Consider the following 26814-nt stretch of genomic DNA (forward strand, 5'->3'; position numbering starts at 1 on the left):
CACTTCTAGTTAAAGAGTGGCCAATCAGCTTAAATCCAATCTTTGTTCCATATTGGACATACATACATAATTCCCAGTACATTGTGTCACGGTAAAAGACGGGCCCATTCTACTCAGGAGAACTTCTAGTTTCCAAATCCACAAAGTTTTCACCCAGAGAAGCGTCAGTGCTCATTTTGCAGACCTTAAATAGTGGCCTATCAGCTGAAATGCAGTATGTTTTTATATTGGACATAACATTACATATTTCACAGTGCAAAATGATTTTGAACAAAAAACTAGGTCATATAAAGTGTTGCAGGACATCTACTGTGGTCAAACAGCTTAATGTAGGGTGCCTGGAGACTATACAGTACAAATATAGCACTACAGGAAAAACAATTGATTGTTTGTGTCCATAAAACCAGGGTTCAGTCTGCACTTTTGTTCTGTCGCTTTAACTGTTTACTGACTGACTAATTACAAAACAATAAATTAACTATTTTAGCTTACTCTTTGTTTGCTTCCAGTTTGAAATAAAACACCATTCTATACTAGTCTTGCACTCTTGGCTTGCCCTATATTGGAGGTGACAAATTCTGACTATTAGCAGGTGATTAGGTGAGAAGCTAACTGCTTAAGTGAAACACTGGAAATAATGTGAGTTCGTCAAATTTCTGCCCTGCTAGAGCTGCCTCTGTCAACTGTAAGTGCTGTTACTGTGAAGTGGAAAGTCTAGGAGCAACAACGGTTCAGCCGCAAAGTGGTAGGCTACTCAAGATCACAGAACGGGACCGCCGATTGCTGAAGCGCGTAGTGCGTAAAAATCTTCTGTCCTCAGTTGCAACACTCAGTACAGAGTTCCAAACTGCCTGTTGAAGCAACGTCAGTACAAGAACTGTTCGTCAGGAGCTTCATGAAGTGGGTTTCCATAGCCGAGCAGCCGCACACAAGCCTAAGATCACCATGCGCAATGCCAAGCGTTGGCTGGAGTTGGACTCCATTGGACTCTGGAGCAGTGGAAACACGTTCTCTGGAGTGATGAATCACGCCTCACCATCTTACAGTCCGACGTATGAATCTTGGTTTGGCAGATGCCAGGAAAACGCTACCTGCCCCAATGCATAGTGCCAACTGTAAAGTTTGGTGGAGGTGGAATAAAGGTCTGTGGCTGTTTTTCATGGTTCGGGCTAGGCCCCTTAGTTCCAGTAAAGGGACATCTTAATGCTATAGCATACTTTGACATTTTAGACAATTCTATGCTTCCAACTTTGTGACAACAGTTTGGGGAAGGCCCTTTCCTGTTTCAGAATGGCAATGCCCCTGCGCGAGGTCCATACAGAAATGGTTTGTCTAGATTGGTGTGGAAGAACTTGACTGGTCTGCAAAGGTGTCCGATTGACCTCAACCCCATCGGACACCTTTGGGATGAATTGGAACGCCGACTGCAAGCCAGACCTAATCCCCCAACATCAGTGCCCGACCTCACTAATGCTGCTGTCCCTGCATCAATGTTCCAACATCTAGTGGAAAGCCTTCCCAGAAGAGTGGAGACTGTTATAGCAGCAAAGGGGGGGACCAACTCCATATTAATGCCCCTGACTACTGTAGCTGGAAATAGCAGATTTTTAATGGTATATTTACATAGGCGTACAGAGGCCCATTATCAACAACCATCACTCCTGTGTTCCAATGGCACGTTGTGTTAGCTAATCCAAGTTTATCATTTTAAAAGGCTAATTGATCATTAGAAAACCCTTTTTAAATTATGTTAGCACAGCTGAAAACTGTTGTCCTGATTTAAAGAAGCAATAAAACTGGCCTTCTTTATACTAGTTGAGTATCTGGAGCATTAGGATTTGTGGGTTTTGATTACCGGGCAATCATATCTCCCCTGGAACCGGGCAAACTGTCTCTAACCAGAAAAGAAAGAGGAGTGGGAGGCCCTGGTGCACAACTGAGCAAGAGGACAAGTACATTAGAGTGTCTAGTTTGAGAAACAGATGCCTCACAGTCCTCAACTGGCAGCTTCATTAAATAGTACCTGCAAAACACCAGTCTCAACGTCAACAGTGAAGAGGCTGTGCTAACATAATTGCAAAAGGGTTTTCTAATGATCAATTTGCTTTTTAAAATGATTAACTTGGATTAGCTAACACAATGTGCCATTAACAATGTCTACACTGTATTTCTGATCAATTTGATGTTATTTTAATGGACAAAAAATTAGCTTTTCTTTCAAAAACAAGGACATTTCTAAGTGACCCCAAACTTTTAAACGTTAGTGTACTTTTGGTGTCCAATATGAAAAACGGATTGGATCTAGGCTGATAGGCCACTCTTTAAGGGCTGCAGAATGAGCAGTGACGTTCCTCTGGGTGGAAACTCTGTGGATTTAGAAAGAACGGACTCCGCTTTTACTGCGACTCAATGTAGGCTACAGGAAATTGTGTTACACTGCAATACAGTGCCTTCAGAAAGTATTCACACCACATTACTTTTCCCACTTTTTGTTGTGTTACAGCCTGAATTTAAAATGTATTCAATTTAGATTTTGTGTCATTGGCCTTCTCACAACATCCCATAATGTAAAAGTGGAATTATGTTTTAAGACTTTTTTGGTTGCGCTAATTGCACTGTCTATATAACCTGGTTCAAGCATTCATAACATTATCTTGAAGAAGCACAGTTATGCCAAAACGTTGGTGGTTTACCCAATAAATTACTGGGAGCTTGTATATTTATTTATTTCACCTTTATTTAACCAGGTAGGCAAGTTGAGAACAAGTTCTCATTTACAATTGCGACCTGGCCAAGATAAAGCAAAGCAGTTCGACACATACAACAACACAGAGTTACACATGGAGTTAAACAAACATACAGTCAATAATAAAGTAGAAAAATAAGTCTATATACAATGTGAGCAAATGAGGTGAGATAAGGGAGGTAGAGGCAAAAAAAGGCCATGGTGGCGAAGTAAATACAATATAGCTGTCACGCCGTGACCTTTGAGAGCCTTTTTATGTCTCTATTTGGTTTGGTCAGGGTGTGATTTGGGGTGGGCATTCTATGTTTTGTTTTTCTATGATTTTGTATTTCTATGTTTTGGCCTGGTATGGTTCTCAATCAGGGACAGCTGTCTATCGTTGTCTCTGACTGGGAACCATACTTAGGTATCCCTTTTCCCTCCTTTCTTTGTGGGAAGTTAACTTTGTTTGTGGCACTTAGCCTTAAGCTTCACGGCTGTTTTGGATTGTTTATTGGTTTGTCGGCGTCATCACCACCTAATAAAAGGAATATGTACGCTCATCACTCTGCGCTTTGGTCTACTTCTTACGACGGCCGTGACAATAGCAAGTAAAACACTGGAATGGTAGATTTGCAGTGGAAGAATGTGCAAAGTAGAAATAGAAATAATGGGGTGCAAAGGAGCTAAATAAATAAATACAGTAGGGGAAGAGGTAGTTGTTTGGGCTAAATTATAGATGGGCTATGTACAGGTGCAGTAATCTGTGAGCTGCTCTGACAGCTGGTGCTTAAAGCTAGTGAGGGAGATAAGTGTTTCCAGTTTCAGAGATTTTTATAGTTCGTTCCAGTCATTGGCAGCAGAGAACTGGAAGGAGAGGCGGCCAAAGGAGGAATTGGTTTTGGGGGTGACCAGAGAGATATACCTGCTGGAGCGCGTGCTACAGGTGGGTGCTGCTATGGTGACCAGCGAGCTGAGATAGGGGGGACTTTACCTAGCAGGGTCTTGTAGATGACCTGGAGCCAGTGGGTTTGGCGACGAGTATGAAGCGAGGGCCAGCCAACGAGAGCGTACAGGTCTCAGTGGTGGGTAGTATATGGGGCTTTGGTGACAAAACGGATGGCACTGTTATAGACCGCATCCAATTTATTGAGTAGGGTATTGGAGACTATTTTGTAAATGACATCGCCGAAGTCGAGGATCGTAGGATGGTCAGTTTTAGAGGGTATGTTTGGCAGCATGAGTGAAGTTTGTTGCGAAATAGGAAGCCAATTCTAGATTTAACTTTGGATTGGAGATGTTTGATATGAGTCTGGAAGGAGAGTTTACAGTCTAACCAGACACCTAGGTATTTGTAGTTGTCCACATATTCTAAGTCAGAACCGTCCAGAGTAGTGATGCTGGACGGGCGAGCAGGTGCAGGCAGCGATCGGTTGAATAGCATGCGTTTAGTTTTACTTGTATTTAAGAGCAGTTGGAGGCCACGGAAGGAGAGTTGTATGGCATTGAAGCTCGCCTGGAGGGTTGTTAACATAGTGTCCAAAGAAGGGCCAGAAGTATACAGAATGGTGTCGTCTGCGTAGAGGTGGATCAGACTCACCAGCAGCAAGAGCGACATCATTGATGTATACAGAGAAGAGACTCTCTTTATTTATTTGTATAGCCTTTAGAAATATTTACAAATGAATTACAATTGAAAAGATGAAATGTCTTGAGAAAATAAGTATTAAACCCCTTTGTTATGGCATGCATAAATAAGATCAGGAGTAAAGAAATCATTTTTTAATGACTACCTCATCTCTATTTTAGGCCATAACTGAACCAATTTCTGTAGGCTATATATACAATACTCTGCCCATATATTTTTTACTTTTATTTAAGTAGGCAAGTCAGTTAAGAACAAATTCTTATTTACAATGACAGCCTACACCGGCAAAACCCAGACAACACTGGGCCAATTGTGCTCCACCCTATGGGACTCCCAATCACAGCCGGTTGTGATACAGCCTGGATTCAAACCAGGGTCTGTAGTGAGGCCTCAAGCACTAAGATGCAGTGCCTTCGACTGCTGTGACACTCAGGAGCATATGAAGTAATGTATATACAATATTTATAGCCATAAATGATTTAATGAAAAGCTGTAAACATACACATTGTTTCACATCCTTTAATAACAGACTCATGAACACAATCACGCAATAGGCTACAACCCGCTTCACAGCTTCCATGGAAAAGTCGATGTATTGTAGCTTCATGCTGACGAAAGAGAAGCAGAGGAAGGAGTTAGCTTCTGCAGCAATGTTCTCTAAAATGTTACGGTGGTGTGTCGCTCATCTCTGTACCCCACAAATAGCCTAAATCTATCTGTAAGGTCCCACAGTCGAGCAGTGAACTTCAAACACAGATGCAACTGCCAAGACCAGGGAGGTTTTCCAATGCCTCGCAAAGAAGGGCACCTATTGGTAGATGGGTAAAAAATAATATAAAAAGCTAACATTGAATATCCGTTAGAGCATGGTGAAGTTATTAATTACACTTTGGGTGGTGTATCAATACACCCAGTCACTACAAAGATACTGACATCCTTCCTAACTCAATTACCAGAGAGGAAGGAAACACTCAGGGATTTCACCATGAGGCCAATGGTATCTTTAAAACAGTTACAGAGTTTAATGGCTGTGATAAGAGAAAAATGTGGATGGATCAACAACATTGTAGTTACTTCACAGAATAAAAATATTCCAAAACATGCATCCTGTTTATAATAAGGCACTAAAGCAAAACTGCCAAAAAATGGCAAAGAAATGTACTTTATATCCTGAATACTAAGCATTATGTTTGGGGCAAATCCTATACAACACTATCAGAACTCAGGATAAGACCCAGATGCAGACAGCTAGAGTTACAGATGTTTATTGACCCAAACAGGGGGCAGGCAAAAGACAGGTCAAAGGCAGGCAGATGTCCGTAATCCAGGGCAGAGTCAATAAGGTACAGAACAGCAGGCAGGGTCGGAGTCAAGACAGGCAGAGGTTCGTAAACGGGTCAGAGTCAGACAGGTACAGAACGGCAGGCAGGCTCGGGGTCAGGGCAGGCAGAATGGTCAGAACCGGGGAACTAGGAAACAGAACTTGAGAAAACAGGGAGACGGGAAAACATGCTGGTAAGACCTGACAAGACAACACAAACTGGCAACAGACAAACAGAGAACACAGGTATAAATACACTGGGGATAATGAGGAAGATGGGCGACACCTGTAGGGGGGTGGAGACAAGCACAAAGATAGGTGAAACAGATGAGGGTGTGACAAACACATCACTGAGTACCACTCGTCATATGTTTAAGCATGGTGGTGGCTGCATCATGTTATGGGTATGCTTGGACTAGAGAGTTTTTTAGGATAAAAATCAATGGAATAGAGCTAAGCACAGGGAAAACCTGGGTCAGAATGCTTTCCAACAGACACTGGGAGACACATTCACCTTTCAGCAGGACAATAACCTAAAACACAAGGCCAAATTTACACTGGAGTTGCTAACCAAGATGACATTGAATGTTCCTGAGTGGCCTAGTTACAGTTTTGACTTAAATAAGCTTGAAAGTCTATGGCAAGACTTGAAAATGTCTGTCTAGCGATGATCAACAAACAACTTGACAGAGCTTGAAGAATATTAAAAGGAATAATGTGCAAATATTATACAATCCATGTGTGCAAAGATCTTAGAGACTTGCACAGTAAGACTCACAGCCATAATCGCTGCCAAAGGTGATTCTAACATGTGAATACTTATGTAAATTAGATATTTCATTTTCAATAAATGTGCATGTCTAAAAACATGTTTTCACTTTGTCATTATACGGTACTGTGTGTAGTTGGGTGAGAAAAAAGTATATTTAATCATTTTTGAATTCAGGCTGTAACACAACAAAATGAGGAATAAGTCAAGAGGTCAAGGGGCGCTCCCGTGATATGCATCTTTTCAGGGAAGTTAGGAACCAAAATACACAGGCATTTAGGAAAGCAAAGGCTAGCTTTTTCAAACAGAAATTTTCATCCTGTAGCACAAACTCCAAAAGGTTCTGGGACACTGTGAAGTCCATGGAGAATAAGAACACCTCCTCCCAGCTGCCCACTGCACTGAGGCTAGGAAACACTGTCACCACCGATAAATCCATGATAATTGAGAATTTCAATAAGCATTTTTCTACGGCTGGCCATGCTTTCCACCTGGCTACCTCTACCCCAGTCAACAGCCCTGCACCCCCCACAGCAACTTGCCCAAGCCTCCCCATTTCTCTTTCACCCAAATCCAGATAGCTGATGTTCTGAAAGAGCTGCAAAATCTGGACCCCTACAAATCGGCCGGGCTAGACAATCTGGACCCTCTCTTTCTAAAATTATCTGCCAAAATTGATGCAACCCCTGTTACTACCCTGTTCAACCTCTCTTTTGTATCGTCTGAGATCCCCAAAGATTGGAAAGCTGCCACGGTCATCCCCCTCTTCAAAGGGGGAGACACTCTAGACCCAAATTGCTACAGACCTATATCTATCCTACCCTGCCTTTCTAAGGTCTTCGAAAGCCAAGTTAACAAACAGATCACCGACCATTTCGAATCCCACCGTACCTTCTCCACTATGCAATCTGGTTTCCGAGCTGGTCATGGGTGCACCTCAGCCACGCTCAAGGTCCTAAACGATATCATAACCGCCATCGATAAGAGACAATACTGTGCAGCTGTATTAGTCAAGGCTTTCGACTCTGTCAATCACCACATTCTTATCGGCAGACTCAACAGCATTGGTTTCTCAAATGACTGCCTCGCCTGGTTCACCAACTACTTCTCAGACAGAGTTCAGTGTGTCAAATCGGAGGGCCCGTTGTCCGGACCTCTGGCAGTCTCTATGGGGTTGGCACAGGGTTCAATTCTCGGGCCGACTCTTTTCTCTGTATACATCAATGATGTCGCTCTTGCTGCTGGTGATTCTCTGATCCGCCTCTACACAGACGACACCATTCTGTATACTTCTGGCCCCTCTTTGGACACTGTGTTAACTAACCTCCAGACGAGCTTCAACAACTCTCCTTCCTTGGCCAACTGCTCTTAAATGCAAGTGAAACTAAATGCATGCTCTTCAACCGATCGCTGCCCACACTTGCCTGCCCATCCAGCATCACTACTCTGGACGGTTCTGACTTAGAATATGTGGACAACTACAAATACCTAGGTATCTGGTTAGACTGTAAACTCTCCTTCCAGACTCACATTAAGCATCTCCAATCCAAAATGAAATCTAGAATTGGCTTCCTATTTCGCAACAAAGCCTCCTTCACTCATGCTGCCAAACATACCCTCGTAAAACTGACCATCCTTCCGATCCTTGACTTCGGCGATGTCATTTACAAAATAGCCTCCAACACTCTACTCAGCAAATTGGATGCAGTCTATCACAGCGCCATCCGTTTTGTCACCAAAGCCCCATATACTACCCACCACTGCGACCTGTATGCTCTCGTTGGCTGGCCCTCGCTTCATATTCGTCGCCAAACCCACTGGCTCCAGGTCATCTATAAGTCTTTGCTAGGTAAAGCCCCGCCTTATCTCAGCTGACTGGTCACCATAGCAGCACCCACCCGTAGCATGCGCTCCAGCAGGTATATCTCACTGGTCACCCCCAAAGCCAATTCCTCCTTTGACCGCCTTTCCTTCCAGTTCTCTGCTGCCAATGACTGGAGCGAACTGCAAAAATCACTGACGCTGGAGACTCATATCTCCCTCACTAACTTTAAGCACCAGCTGTCAGAGCAGCTCACAGATCACTGCACCTGTACATAGCCCATCTGTAAATAGCCCATCCAACTACCTCATCCCCCATACTGTTATTTATTTTTCTCATTTGCACCCCAGTATCTCTACTTGCACACTCATCTTCTGTACATCTATCACTCCAGTGTGTAATTGCTATATTGTAATAATTTCGCCACTATGGCCTATTTATTGCCTTACCTCCCTTATCCTACCTCATTTGCACACACTGTATATATACTTTTTCTATTGTATTATTGACTGCATGTTTGTTTATTCCATGTGTAACTCTGTGTTGTTGTTTGTGTCGCACTGCTTTGCTTTATCTTGGCCAGGTTGCAGTTGTAAATGAGAACTTGTTCTCAACTAGCCTACCTGGTTAAATAAAGGTGAAATAAATACTTTTTTAAAAGTATGAATACTTTCTGAAGGCACTGTATGTCTGTCCAATATGAAAAACCTAGTGAATATCGTCCAATATGAATGGGCTAATTAACAATGGGATTTAAGTGTTTTCTAAAGTGTATTTTATAATTGTAACAATATTATTAATATTGTTAGTACTATTATTATTAATAGTTGCATTAAAAATAATGTGTTTTAATTGTTTTACTGCTGTTACCATGATAACTCTAGTAATCATTCATTTTAATGCTGTAACAATAATGCCAATGCTATAATATTATTTGTTCTGTAAAGGCGTTGACCTTATTTCCTTTTTTTATATTGTTAAACAAAATTCAAGTCTGCAATCATTTCCTCATAAAATGTTAATAATTATGACAATTATATTACTTTTATTTTGAAGGGAAATCGCCGAGCTCAGGGACTATTCGTGCTAGGTCTTGCTTATTCTTGCTGGCAGAACGGAGGTGTTGTGGTTGACACTTTCTTTTCCTCTACTCTTTGCGATTGAGCATTTGCGTCACCTACAGTAGGGTATCGTTAAATGTATTGAAATGGTATGCGCCATGGTTTCTCATAAATTGTAGATATTCTTTGTTTATTCATTTTTTATCTCTGTCGCAATACTTGAAGAGATTAGCGTAGTTTAGTTGGCATCGCAACAACTCACAATACAGCATTTGCTATAGTTACGTTCACAATCATGCAATGATTTCAGCAGCAAGAGTAGGAAGTGACGCTTCGAAAAGCAGAAAAAAAGTTTTCTGTTTCTGAAGAGAGAGAAAATGCCAACTAGAAATTGTTTTAGCGATGCATACTAGCCTACAAGGTAACGTATAACCTACTTTGCTTTTATTCATGTGTGTAGTAATGTAACAACTTATTCATGTTTTTAAACTGCTCTATGGTTTAAAAAAAAAGCCAGGGTGTCAATATAAGATTCAGGATTCATCGTTTTTGCCCCCTCCCTGCTGCATATGTCAGCGACAATGGTTGCATCTAAAAAACACATCTCAATGAATCTTCATGGAGGTCCTGCTGATGGATCTAGAATTTCTATGCAGTAGTCTAGGCTAGATACAGATTCGCGTGGTTCGATATAGCTCGGATGCCAAGAGTTGCTGCACGATGATGTGTAGCCTTGTGCACCTCCCTAGTTGTGCCTGGAGAAGCGGGTGGGTGTAATTTGCCTAACATTTCCAAAACGGTCCGCCCTGCGAAGGCGATCTGTTTGACATCCGCAGTTTTTATGAAAGTAAAAACAAAAAGTAAAAACAAAAAAATCACGACAGCTGTGTTGGGAACTGGAAGTTTCGGTACAATTTTATAAATGCCTACAGATACTTTGTTCGTTCGGCGTGGTGGGATCCTTTTGTGTCGGTAAAATGTATTATGAGAGAAATGGCAGTGGAAAGGCCTTTATGCGCAAATATCGATATAATAACCATCATATCTAAGTAAACTTGGAGTCACGCGATTATATGGTGCGTGGTCGCTGGTGAACTCGGGAAACCATGTAGTTTATTAGCCTACAGATTAAATAAGTTATGAACTAAACGGGGTGGTGAAAGTACTGTGATCTTGATTCTCCTTTCCAATAAATATCGATGGTCTTATTCTGGTGACATGATGATCGATGCATATCATGCAGTGATTTTTATCGGCAAAAACGTCAATTTGGTGGAAACACCACTGATGGGAAAATGCTCATATTTTCTTTATGCAAATTCTAGAGTATTCACATGAAAAGCTGTCATCAATTGGATGGAAACCTAGCAATACACAATGAAGGACCTAAAATTATGAATCCCATAGGCCTATTGGTCTTTCACAGTCAGGCCAACCCAAGCTGTAGTCTACTATGCATGTAGGCTAATAGTATGCCAATTATTGAAATAGATAAATGAGACTGTCAACTGAGTCAGAAATTCACAGGTTTCAGATCTGTACCAATTTCTTTTCCAGGTTTTCGCTCTCAAAGTCACACTTTTTAAATAGAAAAACAACCAAAGTGGATGTTCTAAGTCGACAACAATGCTTAAACCACATCAGGAGAACACTTTTGAGGTCTGGGTAAAAATCTAAGAAAATTCGATTTTTTTTGTGTAGTTACCCTTTAATTTAACTGTACGTCGCCTAGCACTGTTTGGTTAGCATGTTTCTGTAGACCACATGAGATGGCGTTTGCAAAACAAATGGCCACTGGATTGATGCAAATATTAATGCTATCATTCTGCCAGGTGCAGGCATAGGCTACTTTGTAGCTAGTTAGTTTTTGTGAAAGTTTTTCCATCTACCAGAAGACGGTTAGGCCTATCATTAGCAACATCACCATATTTTAACTGAACCTTAATTGCTTGAAACCTGGACGTTTTACTTCATATTATGAAGCATGTCTTACCAGAGGAAATGATTGTATAAAGATTTCCTCATATGGCTCTCCTGTTCTATTGGTTTTCAAATCAATTTTCTTTCATTGTCGAGCAGCCAAAGGCATTATCCTAGTCATATTAGCAACCCATGATAGTTGTTGCATCTTTAGAATTCCCCTCTTTCTACATTTCTAACGGATATGTCCATCTCAGTTCTTGAAACCGCTCGCATGTGTGGTGAGCATTTTAGAACGGCGTTTTCCCGCAAATTGCGTTTTGGAACGTTTGCGCGCAGGACCACTGCTGTGTGCATATTGCTGCGCTCAAAATGTGAATAAATAATAGTTTGTCAACATTGTAAGCTAAACATTCTGATCTGTTCCATTAGCCGTATTAATTGATACGGCGTATACCTCCACTACCTTACTTTGATACGCAGGCAGCTCTTTGTTGCAGCCCTTCTTCCTGGTCTATAGCCAGAAAGTGTCCATCTGTCTGTAATAACACACCTGAGCTACTGTACGGGTCCTGCACAGAAGAGTGGACTAGACTATAGTCTTAATTTTATTAACAGTTTAAATATGACCAGTTTAATGACAGACAATTATAACTAAGTCAATGGATGGATATATTGTTTGGCTAATGGATATTTAGAGGCGATTAAAAACACACACCTCTTTAGGCGAATTTGAACAATTTAAAGGAGAACCTCACACTCTAGGAGCTCAGATGCAATCATTTAATAACCCAATAACCAACGTTTCTACAGACAAGCTGTCTTCATCAGGGTATAATGACCAACACTGCGGGATGACTAGTTTATATCGTGTCAAAGGACACACACAGGTGTCTGTAATCATGGCTGGGTGTGGCCTGATATCATTGGTTAATTCTCAGATATAAAAATAACATACCAAAAACATGAATGGATAGCATAAGATCATAGATACAATTTGGCTACATAGGCCTACAAACATTTGCAAAAGCAAAATCACAATAATCACTAATGAATATGCCATGTGCCAATAATGGTTATGCCAAGTGCCAAACATAATTTCTCTTTAGAGGGTAGATTTGCATCTTACTTCTACAATCAATTTGGTCATTTAGGCCTTTCTCCCAATGAAAGATTGAAAGAGTGGATATGATATGGACATCGCTTTGATTCAAAACCATGACACACACAATCCTACATATCTCACGCACTCTCACATAGCTTGGCTTGCATATCTCTTATGCAGCGAATAGCATGCACAAATGTTTTCAGGCTTTGTAGCGTTATTTTAAGGTACAGCAGAGAGAGCAGAGTGCAGAGCATACCCTGACACAGAGGGACTGGCAGTGTCTCCTTTCTGTCAGCTGGAACACGCTTGGTCATGGTCACTGCTATTCGCTATGCACCCCAGTTGTGCAGCCAGTCTGCATTCATGCAGGAGCATTTGAAAACAGTAGAAAACAGCAGCACTTGAAAGCTGTATTCCTTTAGTCCTAAATCTCAGTGCATCTCTCTATCAATGACTGATAGAATGAATGAGTCTACCTGCTGATTCATTGAGATCAGTGTGTATGAGATCATAGATGTGACATCTCATAGTGTCACCCCGAAGATGTCTTGCTGCTTTTTCTCAATGCATCTTCAAAAAGGCAGCTGCAGTTGGATTGTGGGGTTCTGCTGATATACTGTTTACTCAACAGTTTGTAAAGTGTAGATGTTAGTGTACTCATGAGTGTGTGTGGGTGTGATGGCTGTGTAATAATGCTGTAATAATGTTGAAGCGCAACAGCGGAAGAATGCTGAGAGTAGGCAGACATATTCTCTCTAACTTGGAACTAGTGCGAGGCGCGCCCCTGACATTTTTCATATTGATGGGATTTAAATAAGGGCCCCTCTTTGTATCAGTAGCCGACTGACGGAATTTCCCCGCATGGATCTGAGTAGAGTTTGCCCAGTAAATTACAGCGCCTCGCATACAAGATGAAAGCCATATATGGTCGTGGAAGTAGGTGTGGCAAACAGACTGGAGGGGATCACAAGACAAGCTGAAAGAGAACGTTTGAGAGAGCGTTCTACAGTGAGAGAAAAAAGGTCGCATATGACAGCGGTGTGTTGTGTGCATGTGGGCTGTTTGTGCAATCCTAACGCAATAATGTCCACATTTTTGCAGATCAGTGCCCCATTTCGGACTGGATAGCACTTATTTTCTAACGACATCGATCTACCTCTCTCTTTGACTTGAAAAATAATAGTGAGGTCAGCATAGAATGACTCAACGCTAGAGATGTATGCTGTCGTCTCGGTTCGATTGCACTGCTGGGCGCGTGGATCTGGGGATAGTTGCTGCACTGGTTGGTGGTGGGTGATTGTTGGGGCGTCGCAGAAACATGACAAGCACGGTAAGTGATCGGATAGCAACTTTGATTTATTTATATATCCGGCTTTTTGATCGGTAAATATGAACTAAGAAACATGCAAGTGAATGGATGACATTAGTTGTAAACAAAGTTTACCATTTCATTACATAGGCTTCTATGCATATTGAACATGAAGATTGTTGATCAGCTGTTGATACCTGTGTGTGTTTATTGCTTAATATGGGTATTTTCTTAAAAATAGGAAGCAATGTCAGTTCCTATGACGTAGGCTATTAACCATGTTGACAAGTTGAGCAGCCCTAGCTGCGCGGTTTATATTATCCTTACTTTTGTCGTGGTGCTTGTGTAGATAGTCTAGTCCACTCGTGTAGCCTATATAGGGTGCATTGTTGTCTCACTTTGTTGTAATGTACCATGGATTTAGTGACTGGATAATCCGTTTTCTGTAACAAAGGGCTGCCTTCTCGTAAATAGCGCTGAGCTGGCTGGCGGTGGGGACGAAGAGGAGGCGGGGGTTCAGCAAGGGTTGTTCAGATGTAGGACGCAGCATGTTTTTTGTGTGTTTTTTTTTTGGTGCTGTCTGGGGGGGAATTCTCACTCCTCCATGTCAAATAGTCAGCCTATAGCCGACATCGAATGTGCGTTCGCTTTCACCGCGATGCCCCATTGGCTGCAAGGGTATTCGCTGTTTAAATTAAGAAACGCTCGGTCGTCTCAAGGATTAGGTAATTATGGTTGACGGTACAAACCTAGACTACATTAACGGCTTTTCCTTGGTTGGGTTAATAAGCCCGACAGGGGGTTGTGTAATTAGCTGCAATGCTCGGTCCACTTTGTCATGACCCTACTACTCTACACCCGATCGCCTACAGAAAGGTTAGGGGGAAATCGTGTTATTGTGCAAATATTTCATAATGCAGAAACCCTTCCATGAAAAACAAACCATGCAAAACTCACTCCATATGATTTATGTTGTTAAGCAAAATAGGCCAAGGCAATGCGTCTTGCATGGTCTTCTCAAGCCACGCCTCTCCCATTCCCGGAAATTGATAGAGGTATTTCTTCATAAATACAGTGACGCATGCACATTATTTTTTTTTATATAGCTATAGCGGAACCGCATCTACAGAATTGTTCATAATTTGGATTTCTGAACAACCTTATAATTTAACAAGCATACAGAACAACACGCTATAATATAACGTGGTGTTTAATTCTCCTTGGACAATGCGATAGTGTCCTCACTCTGAAGTGTGCGTGGTCGGTCAGACAAGTAAATTACTGTATATATCCTGCCACAGTGCAGGATATGAGCAGCTGCAGCTGTCTATTTTAAGGTGTGTGTGTTTGCTAAATGGTTGCTGCCTAGGCTAAGCAGTAGCCTACCACCTTTGGAGAATGTAGTGCGTGCTATCAGTGCATGCTACAGTATAAAATGTGTTTTAAAAGAAAAAGACTATAAAACAACTATTGAGTCATGTGTTGTAAGTTCTACCAAATATATTTTGCACCGTTTTTGGTCACCTGTACCTTGTACAATCAGTGTAGCCTACCATACAACAAGGCCTATAACATGTATACGTCTATATTATAGACAACTGTACGCTGGCCTACAGCCCTCATCTCGGCCTTGTCTGCCTGCAGGAACAGAATAGGTGCAGCTATCGATTGTTCTCTAAGCTACTCTTCGGGCAACAATAAATAGCTCATATTATGATAGCCACATATGCTGTATTTGGTCCTAAAGTCCTGCAGAATTAAGAAGTTGTTGTGCTAAAGATGCAGCCACAGTCAACTACTGAATAGGGGATAGCATGTGATATGCCTGAGTAATATATACTGAACACAAATATAAACGCAACAATTTATAGTTCATATGAGGAAATCAGTCAACTGAAATACATTCATTAGGCCCTAATCTATGGATTTCACATGACTGGGAATACAGATATGCATCTGTTGGTCGCAGATACCTCACAGATAAGGTAGTGGCGTGGATCAGAAAACCAGTCAGTGTTTGGTGTGACCACCATTTGCCTAATGCAGTGCGATACAGCTCCTTCGCATAGAGTTGATCAGGCTGTTGATTGTGGCCTGTGGAGTGTTGTCCCACTCCTCTTCAATGTCTGTGCGAAGTTGCTGGAATTTGGCGGGAACTGGAACACGCTGTCGATCCAGAACATCCCAAACATGCTCAGAGGGTGACATGTCTGGTGAATATGCAGGCCATGGAAGAACTGGGACATTTTCAGTTTCCAGGAATTGTGTAGAGATCCTTGCAACATGGGGCCATGCATTATCATGCTGAAACATGAGGTGATGGCGGCGGATGAATTTCACGACAATGGGCCTCAGGACCTCGTCATGTTATCTCTGTGCATTCAAATTGCCATCGATGAAATGCAATTGTGTTCATTATCCGTAGCTTATGCCTGCCCATATCATAACCCTACCGCTACCATGGGGCACTCTGTTCCCAATGTTGACATCAGCAAACCGCTCACCCATACAACACCATACACGTAGTCTGCGGTTGTGAGGCCGGTTGGACGTACTGCCAAATTCTCTAAAATGATGTTGGAGGTGGCTTATGGTAGAGAAATGAACATTTTCTGGCAACAGCTCTGCTTGACATTCCTGCAGTTAGCATGCCAATTGAACGCTCCCTCAACTTAAGATATCTGTGACATTGTGTGGGTGACAAAACTGCAGATATTAGAGTGGCCTTTTATTCTCCCCAGCACAAGTGCACCTGTGTAATGATCGTGCTCTTTAATCCGTTTATTGATATGCCACACCTGTTATCCTGGTAAAGGAGAAATGCTCACTAACAGGGATGTAGCACATTTGTGCGTATGGTACATTTCTGGGATCTTTTATTTCAGATCAATATAACATGGGACCAACACTTTACATGTTGCATTTATTTTTTTGTTCAGTGTACATATGCAATAGATGATCTAATAGATATGTTTATGTCATGTTTATTTGTATTTAGCTTAAGTCAGACCTGGTGCAACAGTTTGCACAAACACATCAAATATATTCTTATACAGACCAGAGGACAGTTGCATTGCATTACATTACATTGTATTGTATTGCATTGCATTACATCGTCACCACTCTCACCATCGAAAAGTCCATCTCTTCAAACTGTAAATTCAATTGCAGAGGGGTCTGTATCTTTGTGCATTGGGAAGATGAGCGTAGTATACTCTGCACAAACACTGTGCCCTCAGATACACATCCAGATTGTGATTATCATAATGTGTTGCCATGGCAATGAAAGTGATGCCCAGAAAGATTTGGACTACAATAAATGTGCCTTTTTTTCTCGTATTATAATTTTTTACTCTTCGGTCGACTGACTAGCTGTGACGGAAGTTGAAAATGTAATATTTTTCACTTTTGGCCTTTTTTCTGAAGAAGGTTATTGTGACTCATAGTTGTTCTCTCTTATTGTCCTGTCTCATGCCTTTCCCTTTTGACGATGCAGGAACAGGATCAACGGGTGACAGGTTCCCCTTTTGTCCTGGATGATTCGGAGGCCACTGAGTCAGAGCCTCAGTGCAAAAAGAGCAAGTAGGCTGCATTCCCTATATGGTGCACTACTTTTGACCAGGGTCCATAAGGAATAGGGTGCCAATTGGGATGCTACCCAAGTAATATTTTGCCACAGGGCTATTCCACGGTAGCATAATGAGGCTGAGACACAGATTAAAATGTATTAGGGCTGTCCCGACTAAAAACAATCTTGATCGACCACCATTCGTCTGTTCTTTCGACCAATCTATTGGTAAAAATTTTTAAAACGTGTGTTTTTCCCTGTATAGACACATCCTATGTGTTTTAATCAAATCAATTATAGTCACTGAGCTTGTCTGATGCTATTAAGCACACTGTTTGATTAAATAATTAAGACACACAAATGACTAGAGGGAGTCTGACCAGCAATTTATTTGATTGGGCCGGGCCGGGCTCAGACTTGCTGTGTTTTAAAAAAGAATGTGACTTTCACCCGGTGTCTTTCTCTCCTCCCTGCTGCAGCAACCACCACAGTGTTGCTGAAGCTGCAACATAATTACAGCCATTTCTGACTGAAAAGTTCTGTTACCCGAAATCCCTCATTTGTTTAGGAAAAACATTCCCGCTACCCTTGCTCTCTTTACGTGACACATGTAAGCATCGCATGCACGTGACCAATAGGGCCTGACCTATAGCATATCATAATCACATCAACAAATTGGTTATAACAAACTCCGAACACCGTATCAGAAAAATGGATGCAGAGGACGTAACAAATAAACTCGAAGCAGGGGAATGTTTACTGGTTGCTCAGGAGGTAAAGGGGAATGTTTACTGGTTGCTCAGGAGGTAAAGGGGAATGTTTACTGGTTGCTCAGGAGGTAAAGGGGAATGTTTACTGGTTGCTCAGGAGGTACGGGGGAATGTTTACTGGTTGCTCAGGAGGTAAAGGGGAAGTCAGATGTGTGGAATAAATGTGACTAGTTGTAGAAAATACTGGAGATCTAGAAAAAGAAGGTAAGGAGCAGGCACTGCGTGCATATTATGTGTCCCAAACTGGTGCTGTTAGATTACAATATAACTTTTCTGACCATTTGGAACAATGTAAACAACACAAAATAAATTATAAGCGTACCAGAGAGTCTGTTGTAGTGTTTTTTTTTGTTAAGCCTCTATTACAGAAAAGACAAAATGGTCGCATGGAACGGTATATTTATTGTTTAAGCTAATTATTCAAGGCTCGCTTTATTCTAAAATTAAAATGCTTGATTGCATTTCAAATCATGAATGACTTGTATGCTGTGTGATGACTTGAACGAATGAATGATTGATTGATACAGTAGCCTATATAACTATTGAAATACAGGCCTAAGTAAGTTATGGTATTAAGATTAAAAAGGATGCCCTTTTAGGCCTACACCTGTGGTAATACAAATCAAATCAAAGTTTATTTGTCACATGCGCCGAATACAACAGGTGTAGTAGACCTTACAGTGAAACGCTTACTTACAATCCCTTAACTTCTTATGGCTGCAGGGGCAGTATTGAATAGCTTGGATAAAAGGTGCACAGAGGTGCCCATAGTTAACTGCCTAATATATGCATATTATTATTCATATTGGATAGAAAACACTCTGAAGTTTCTAAAACTGTTTGAATGATGTCTGTGAGTATAACAGAACTCATATGGCAGGCAAAAACCTTAGAAAAAATCCAAACAGGAAGTGGGAATTCTGAGGCTGGTCGATTTTCAACCAAGATCCTATTGAATTCACAGCGAGATATGGATGAGTTTGCACTTCCTATGGCTTCCACTAGATGTCAACAGTCTGTAGAACCTTGTCTGATGCCTCTACTGTGAAGGGGTGCCGAATGAGAGGGGAATTAGTCAGGTCTGCTATGACCTGACCATGCTCTGACCATGCTCTAACCATGCGCGTTCACATGAGAGGGAGCTCTGTTCCATCGCTCATCTGAAGTCAATGTAATTCTCCGGTTAGAACGTTATTCAAGATTTATGTTAAAAACATTCTAAAGATTGATGCAATACATCGTTTGACATGTTTCTACTGACTGTTACGGAACTTTTGAACATTTCGTCAGCTTTTAGTGAGCGCGCTTCCTGACGTTGGATTTGTTTACCAAACACGCTAACAAAAATAGCTTTTTGGACAAATGATGGACATTACCGAACAAAACAACCATTTCTTGTGGAAGTGGGAGTCCTGGGAGTGCATTCCGACGAAGATCAGCAAAGGTAAGTGAAGATTTATAATGGTATTTATGAGTTTTGTTGACTGCACAATTTGGTGGGTAACTGTATGGCTTGCTTTTGTGGCTGAACGCTGTTTTCAGATGATTGAATATTGTGTTTTGCCGTAAAGCTTTTTGAAATCTGACACAGCGGTTGCATTAAGAACAAGTGTATCTTTAATTCTATGTAAAACATGTATCTTTCATCAAAGTTTATGATGAGTATTTATGTTATTTGACGTGGCTCTCTGCTCTCTGTTTTTGGATTTAAATATTAACTTTATCGAACAAAACATATATGAATTGTGTAACATGAAGTCCTATGAGTGTCATCTGATGAAGATCACCAAAGGTTAGTGATGAATTTTATCTCTTTCTGCTTTTTGTGACTCCTGTCTTTGGCTGGAAAAATTACTGTGTTTGTCTGTGATTTTGCGGTGACCTAACAATCGTTTGGGGTGCTTTCGCTGAAAAGCCTATTTGAAATCGGATTAACAACAAGATTACCTTTAAAATGGTATAAGATACATGTACAGTGGGGCAAAAAAGTATTTAGTCAGCCACCAATTGTGCAAGTTCTCCCACTTAAAAAGATGAGAGAGACCTATAATTTTCATCATAGGTACACTTCAACTATGACAGACAAAATGAGGGAAAACAATCCAGAAAATCACATTGCAGGAATTTTTATGAATTTATTTGCAAATTATGGTGGAAAATAGGTATTTGGTCACCTACAAACAAGCAAGATTTCTGGCTCTCACAGACCTGTAACTTCTTCTTTAAGAGGCTCCTCTGTCCTCCACTCGTGACCTGTATTAATGGCACCTGTTTGAACTTGTTATCAGTATAAAAGACACCTGTCCACAACCTCAAACAGTCACACTCCAAACTCCACTATGGCCAAGACCAAAGAGCTGTCAAAGGACACCAGAAACAAAATTGTAGACCTGAACCAGGCTGGGAAGACTGAATCTGCAATAGGTAAGCAGCTTGGTTTGAAGAAATCAACTGTGGGAGCAATTATTAGGAAATGGAAGACATACAAGACCACTGATAATCTCCCTCGATCTGGGGCTCCACGCAAGATCTCACCCCGTGGGGTCAAAATGATCACAAGAACGGTGAGCAAAAATCCCAGAACCACACGGGGGGACCTAGTGAATGACCTGCAGAGAGCTGGAACCAAAGTAACAAAGCCTACCATCAGTAACACACTACGCCGCCAGGGACTCAAATCCTGCAGTGCCAGACGTGTCCCCCTGCTTAAGCCAGTACATGTCCAGGCCCGTCTGAAGTTTGCTAGAGAGCATTTGGATGATCCAGAAGAAGATTGGGAGAATGTCATATGGCACGCAAGATCTCACCCCGTGGGGTCAAAACCAAAATATAAAACCAAAATATAACTTTTTGGTAAAAACTCAACTCGTCGTGTTTGGAGGACAAAGAATGCTGAGTTGCATCCAAAGAACACCATACCTACTGTGAAGCATGGGGGTGGAAACATCATGCTTTGGGGCTGTTTTTCTGCAAAGGGACCATGACGACTGATCCGTGTAAAGGAAAGAATGAATGGGGCCATGTATCGTGAGATTTTGAGTGAAAACCTCCTTCCATCAGCAAGGGCATTGAAGATGAAACGTGGCTGGGTCTTTCAGCTTGACAATGATCCCAAACACACCGCCCGGGCAACGAAGGAGTGGCTTCGTAAGAAGCATTTCAAGGTCCTGGAGTGGCCTAGCCAGTCTCCAGATCTCAACCCCATAGAATATCTTTGGAGGGAGTTGAAAGTCCGTGTTGCCCAGCAACAGCCCCAAAACATCACTGCTCTAGAGGAGATCTGCATGGAGGAATGGGCCAAAATACCAGCAACAGTGTGTGAAAACCTTGTGAAGACTTACAGAAAACGTTTGACCTCTGTCATTGCCAACAAAGGGTATATAACAAAGTATTGAGATAAATAATATTTTTGAAACAGTGTAAATTTACACTGGAGTGTCAGAGTGCGCTCAGATTGCGCTCGTAAATTCAGAGCGTTGTCAGATTGTCCATTTGTAAATTTAGAGCGTTTTGCTCTGAGTGTTTCGAGCGCACACTGGACACTGGCTGAGGAGTATGATTGATCGGAGCGTTCTGACCTCACAACGGCAGTCAAGCAGCCAAGCTAACTGGCTAATGTTGGCTAGCTACTTCCAGACACAAATGAGAGTACACCTCACTCTGACCATTTGAATTGCCCTAGCAGAGCTGGTTTGGCTGTTTTCATGTTGTCTGGAGCGTTGGTGACTGTAACTGTGCTGCTAGCAACAATTTATCTATGGTTTTTTTTGCCGATGTTTACTGACACCAGTCATATTCAACGGGTGTTTCGCGTTTGTAAATTCATCAGTTATTCTGCGGTCTGGCACATTCAGATGAGAGTGCTCTGAAATCGGAGTAGATACCCAGAATGAATTTACGAACACACCCTAAATAATTTATAAATAATACCAGAGAGGCTGTTGTAATGAACAAAAAAAGTGGAAAGCCTTTAATACAGAAAGCAAAGATTAAAAATTGACGAATTTGTGAAAATGTCGTTGTGTGAGACTTGGCTCTCACGGAATCAGTAGGTTATTAAACAGGCAACAGAAGCAGGATCTGTCTTATTTCTGTAGATACATTGATGATTTATAAAGCCAGACACATTTAACAGTTAGGCTGTTGATTATAGACCTAATTAAGTTGGTTTCCTCCTCAGTTTTCTTAGACAACTAAGGCAAGGGCTGTTTTCTCATCTCCTCATTCTGCTGCTGCCTCCGCCGCATTGTTCCCAACATCTGGTTAACTTTGCTATTATGCACATAGCAACATGGTCTAGGAAAAGACGCCAGTTCAACAACACACTGATGTGTTTCAGAACCGCGGACAGCGACCACTATCCAACGCTGGAGAAAGCGCATTTGTTAAAAAATATTATTTTTATTAGTGTTGCACCATTGTTCTTATTCAATATAACCATATACAATTTCAGTAGCACGTTTTGGAGTGATGGACTGTGCCATCCCCATTCCTCCTGGCCTCCACAATGGATCAGTCCACTCAGACAGACGTGAATCAGACAGGTGTCTTTGCTACTGCTCGACTAAAGAAATCTGTCGACCAACAGCCTATCGACCAAACAATCGACCAGTCGACTAAATGGGGTCAGCCCTAAAATGTATGTCAAACAAAACCAATGATTGCGAAGTTAAAGAAACGATGCAGCTCTTTGGACTACTTTTTTTTTTAAATCTGCAGAACATTTTACAAAAACGTATTTACTTGGCGTGTACATGCAAAGTTTGTTAACAGAAAGATGGCACTAAATGTAGTGGAAATTGTTAAAAGTTGTCCTTGTGCATGGAGTTGTATGGTTCGTTTAACTTTTCAATCATTGGTTTTTGTTTGGCATACATTTTAAAGTGAAAGATCTGAGTCTCGGCATCACACCTGCTTTATGTTCCATCTGAATTATCACTGCCCATGCCAATATCATCATGTTCAATGTTGCTGTCCGAACCCTCTCTTGAATTTATCTCGCACTCCACATATACACACACGCTTTCATTCCCACCCAACCCAATACATCTCCCTGGTACTCCATTGTGTTGGAAAGGCCCCCAGGCCATAGCAGGTTTTGACATGGCTGCAGGCAGCTTTTACAATAGGACCATTAAGACTTGTGTTTTCGACCTCTCTGGACTGCCCTGTAAAACATGCCTGACCACTCTGGTCTCTTCACAGGGTGTCTCCCATAAATGAATGAGGCCAGTGGACATCCAGACATCTCTATCAGCACCGGTAACCTCTTAATACACCAGGAAGAGGAGATAAAGGGAAGAAGATTGGGTTTTTGTCTACGTTTAGTCCAACTCCCTGGCTGTTGGTTGCACATGTGCTTTGATGATTTCCATTCAAATATGCAACCCCCTCTCCTAGGGTGTGTTCTGTGAACATTCTATTCCTTTTGTCTTCAGATTGGGCCAGTTAAAGGGGACATTTGTTGGTGGTTTGTGTGGCTGGGGGACTGTTATGCACCTAGTACCCCATAGCCCCCCCCCCCCACCTCAACCTCGCCCCGTTATTCATGCTAGCCATGAGTTTACCACCCCAGCAGAAACCCAACAGTAAGAGAACAGGCAAGCGCATCTCATTTTTCAACGACCAAGGAGTGGCGATGAAGGAGACGTCCTCTCAGCAGCATCCAGAAGGTTCTTACTACGCCCTTGGTGCCCCAGCCTCAGGGCCTGGTCCTGGGCAGAGTGAGGCTGCAGGCACCGTCACCTCCACAACCTCCAACCCAGAGGCCGCCCATACTGGTATGTACCTCAACTCAGTGATATTCAGCCCAGAGAAAGGAGACCAGAGTCGGGGACATTACCAACAGACTGTACCCATGAAGTGGGTTCACCAGGACCCAGCAGCCCAACCGCATCCTCCACAAAGAACTGGGACTGGGAACTGGACACAGGGTGTCACTATGGCTAACTGGGGGCAGAACTTTGCTCCGTACCTAGGGGGTGTCGGTGACTCACGTTCCCAGGTCCAGAATGCCTTTGTCAAGCAGCAGATCCGTGAGGGGCCTTCACCCCTGCAACCACAGCAGCCCCAGCCCCCTAGTAGGGCTGCAGAGAAGCAGCCGCAGCAGCAGGTGGTTAACCCTAACTCTCTCCCTGCTGGAGGAGAGGCCTACAGAGACATTATGGATGTGGCCAAGGCTCACAGTCTAGAGTGGGAACAGCAGCATCATACTTCCCAACAGCAGTCCCAGTCCCAGGCGTTCCCACAGACCCTTAAACCTGGTGCTCTAAACGCCCAGCAGCACAGCACATCCAACCCTGGGGGCAGCTCCGTGCTTCAGCCCTTCCAGCTCGCCTTCGGCCAGCCCAAGCAGCACCTAACGGCTGGCTACTACCAGGTGTTTCAGGGGGGCAACAGGACTTTACCCAATCTGAACTACACCCAACAACCCCCACAGCATCCCCAACCGCCACAGCATCCCCAACCGCCACAGCATCCCCAACCGCCACAGCATCCCCAACCCCAACAGCATCCCCAACCCCAACAGCATCCCCAACACCAACAGCATCCCCAACCCACACAGCATCCCCAACCCCCACAGCATCCTAAGCTCCAGCAGCAGCTGCAACAACAGGAGCAGCAGAAAATACAGCAACGTCAACAGCAACAAATATTACAGCAACAACAACAAATGCAACAAAAACACCATCAGATGCAGCAGAAAATGGTTCAGCAGCAACAGCAGAAAATACAACAGCAGCAAATACAGCAACGAATACAACAACGACGCCAAATACAGCAATTGCAGCCACAACCACAACCACAACCACAACATGTACTAGAATATTACCCCAGCAACCAGAACCCACCTACCCACCCACATCCTCTCTCCCAGCCGCCCGTGTTGGTGCACTCCCAGGAGACCATTCCTCCACCAACCCCCCCAGACCTCATGGAGACGTCCCCAGACTCTCCACACATTCCCCCCCGCACAGATCCCCAGTTCCCCCACAGAGAGACGCAGCTCCAACCTCCCCAGCTGCAGCCTCGACGGTCCAGGAGACTCTCCAAGGAAGGTGGACCACCACCAGTTGACAACCCTTTTGTAATCCCATCTGATGGGGCCCAGAACGGGGCCTCTGAAGGGCCAGGTGGAGCCCCCAAGGTGGAAGAGGTCCACGCTGCCCAGTTGGCCCCTACAGGGGTCATTCAAAGCACATGCAGGAAACTAAGGGTTTCCCAGGAGGTTAACCTGGAGACACTGGCCCAGAAAGCCTCAGAGATGGAGTCACTACCGCCACACATCGTCAAGGTAAATATTGCTGCATGTCCTGATGCTTGTGGTAATGCTTTGAAGGTTATAGTGTAGTTACATGATTTAACAGGGATATCCTACCCTCAATTTTAACTAGGAATGAGCCCTGTTATCCAGATATCTGGGTATCTGAACGGAAGTTAGTATTCGATTACTTATCGAGTGTTATGTTCTGGAGAGAGAAAAATTGTCAGCCTATTTTGACAATGAAAAAGCTTATTTATGAATTAAATTAGATTTATCCTTCGAGGATATTATACCATGACATACCAACATTTTGAGTGTCATTTTTATAACCATGCGTTGAGCTACTGTGCCACATTTAGCTCTCCAGCCTACCCTGACGTATGCTATACTCCCCACTTCAAATAGCAATTACAGGCACGCACCTAACAGAGTTTCCACAAGACATGACACCGACCAATGCAAAACACTCACCAGAAAACCTTTTCGAAACAGAATCAGTTCACGGCGGAACTTCTAGCGAGTTCACTGTTGCTTTTAGCGAGGGGGGGGGGGGGGGGGGGGGGGAATCATACCTTTTTTTACTATCTGTCTATCCTCAAAAATGTCATGGTATTATTTAAATATTGTCAAATGCACACCCCTAATTCGAACCCAACTTTTCATGCATGCACTCACTTACAAATCTATTCGAGAACACAGTGCTGAAGAGTTATTGGTCTGTAGGAGCTGCATTAATAGGAATCTTTAAGAGATGTTAAAACGTCCATTTTGTTGTTGTTTACCTCGGTATAATTGCAGAGGGATTATGGCTGCTTTATCTAGAATTACAACAAACAAAAACCTTAATGCATCTGCCAAAGCCAACTGAGTCAGACATGTTGTTGTTTATGAGTGATTAGCACTTTGCTGAGCAGAATAAGCAGTCATCAACCCAATATAATTACAGTAGAACTGATTGATTTTGCAGGACAGAGCATCACAGTGCATTTAAAAAAAAACATTTTTTTTTACATTTCAGTCATTCACGGTCTTCAGGTACATTGAGAGATAATAAGCACTGCTCCTGATTTTTTTGTGTAAAGAAACTGCTCAAAGTTTTGACCTATTACTTTATAATACATTACAACATGGTGAGTGATGATGGTATTGCTGGGATATGCAGCCCTGGTCTTCCCCTACGTGACTGTGCAGTTAGCTAGTAACAGTGCACTCCCACGTGGGTGCCTCGTGCCTTACCATATACATTATAAAAACGGACCGCTACGTTGCTGAATGCTGACTGGACCCATTTCACTCTGCACTCCTCCCCCATTCATTCCACCACTGGGCTGAAATTCCACCCCCTGGGGGAACTCTGTTGGGGAGGGGTACAGGCAGAAGCCGGGGGGCCGGTGTCGGGGGGTGCAGTGCTCAGCAGAATGTATGCCTCTCTTTCTCCTGTCTCTCCTGTCCTGGTGTTGGGGCTGGAGGCTTGACTTTTCCACTGGGAATAGACAGTGAATAGGGCTCCAGGACCAGGCCATGCTCAC

The 26814-nt window shown here is 42.7% G+C and overlaps 1 protein-coding gene across 3 annotated transcripts in view; it reads left to right on the plus strand.

The window, feature by feature from the left end:
* Positions 1 to 9672: 9672 nt before the first annotated feature.
* The window catches only part of mideasb (mitotic deacetylase associated SANT domain protein b), a 34628-nt gene continuing 17486 nt past the window's right edge, over positions 9673 to 26814 (plus strand). For 2 of the 3 annotated variants that reach the window (XM_039009842.1, XM_039009845.1), the window contains exons 1-2: positions 13387 to 13704; positions 23227 to 25315. In XM_039009842.1, coding sequence (XP_038865770.1) covers positions 23570 to 25315 — 1746 coding nt within the window. In that variant the 5' untranslated portion in view covers positions 13387 to 13704; positions 23227 to 23569. Of the gene's footprint in view, positions 9768 to 13386; positions 13705 to 23226; positions 25316 to 26814 lie in introns of those variants that run through there. The other variant, XM_039009844.1, reaches the window with a different exon arrangement.

This window comes from Salvelinus namaycush, chromosome 15 (genome assembly GCF_016432855.1).
Source record: "Salvelinus namaycush isolate Seneca chromosome 15, SaNama_1.0, whole genome shotgun sequence".
Taxonomy (NCBI): domain Eukaryota; kingdom Metazoa; phylum Chordata; class Actinopteri; order Salmoniformes; family Salmonidae; genus Salvelinus; species Salvelinus namaycush.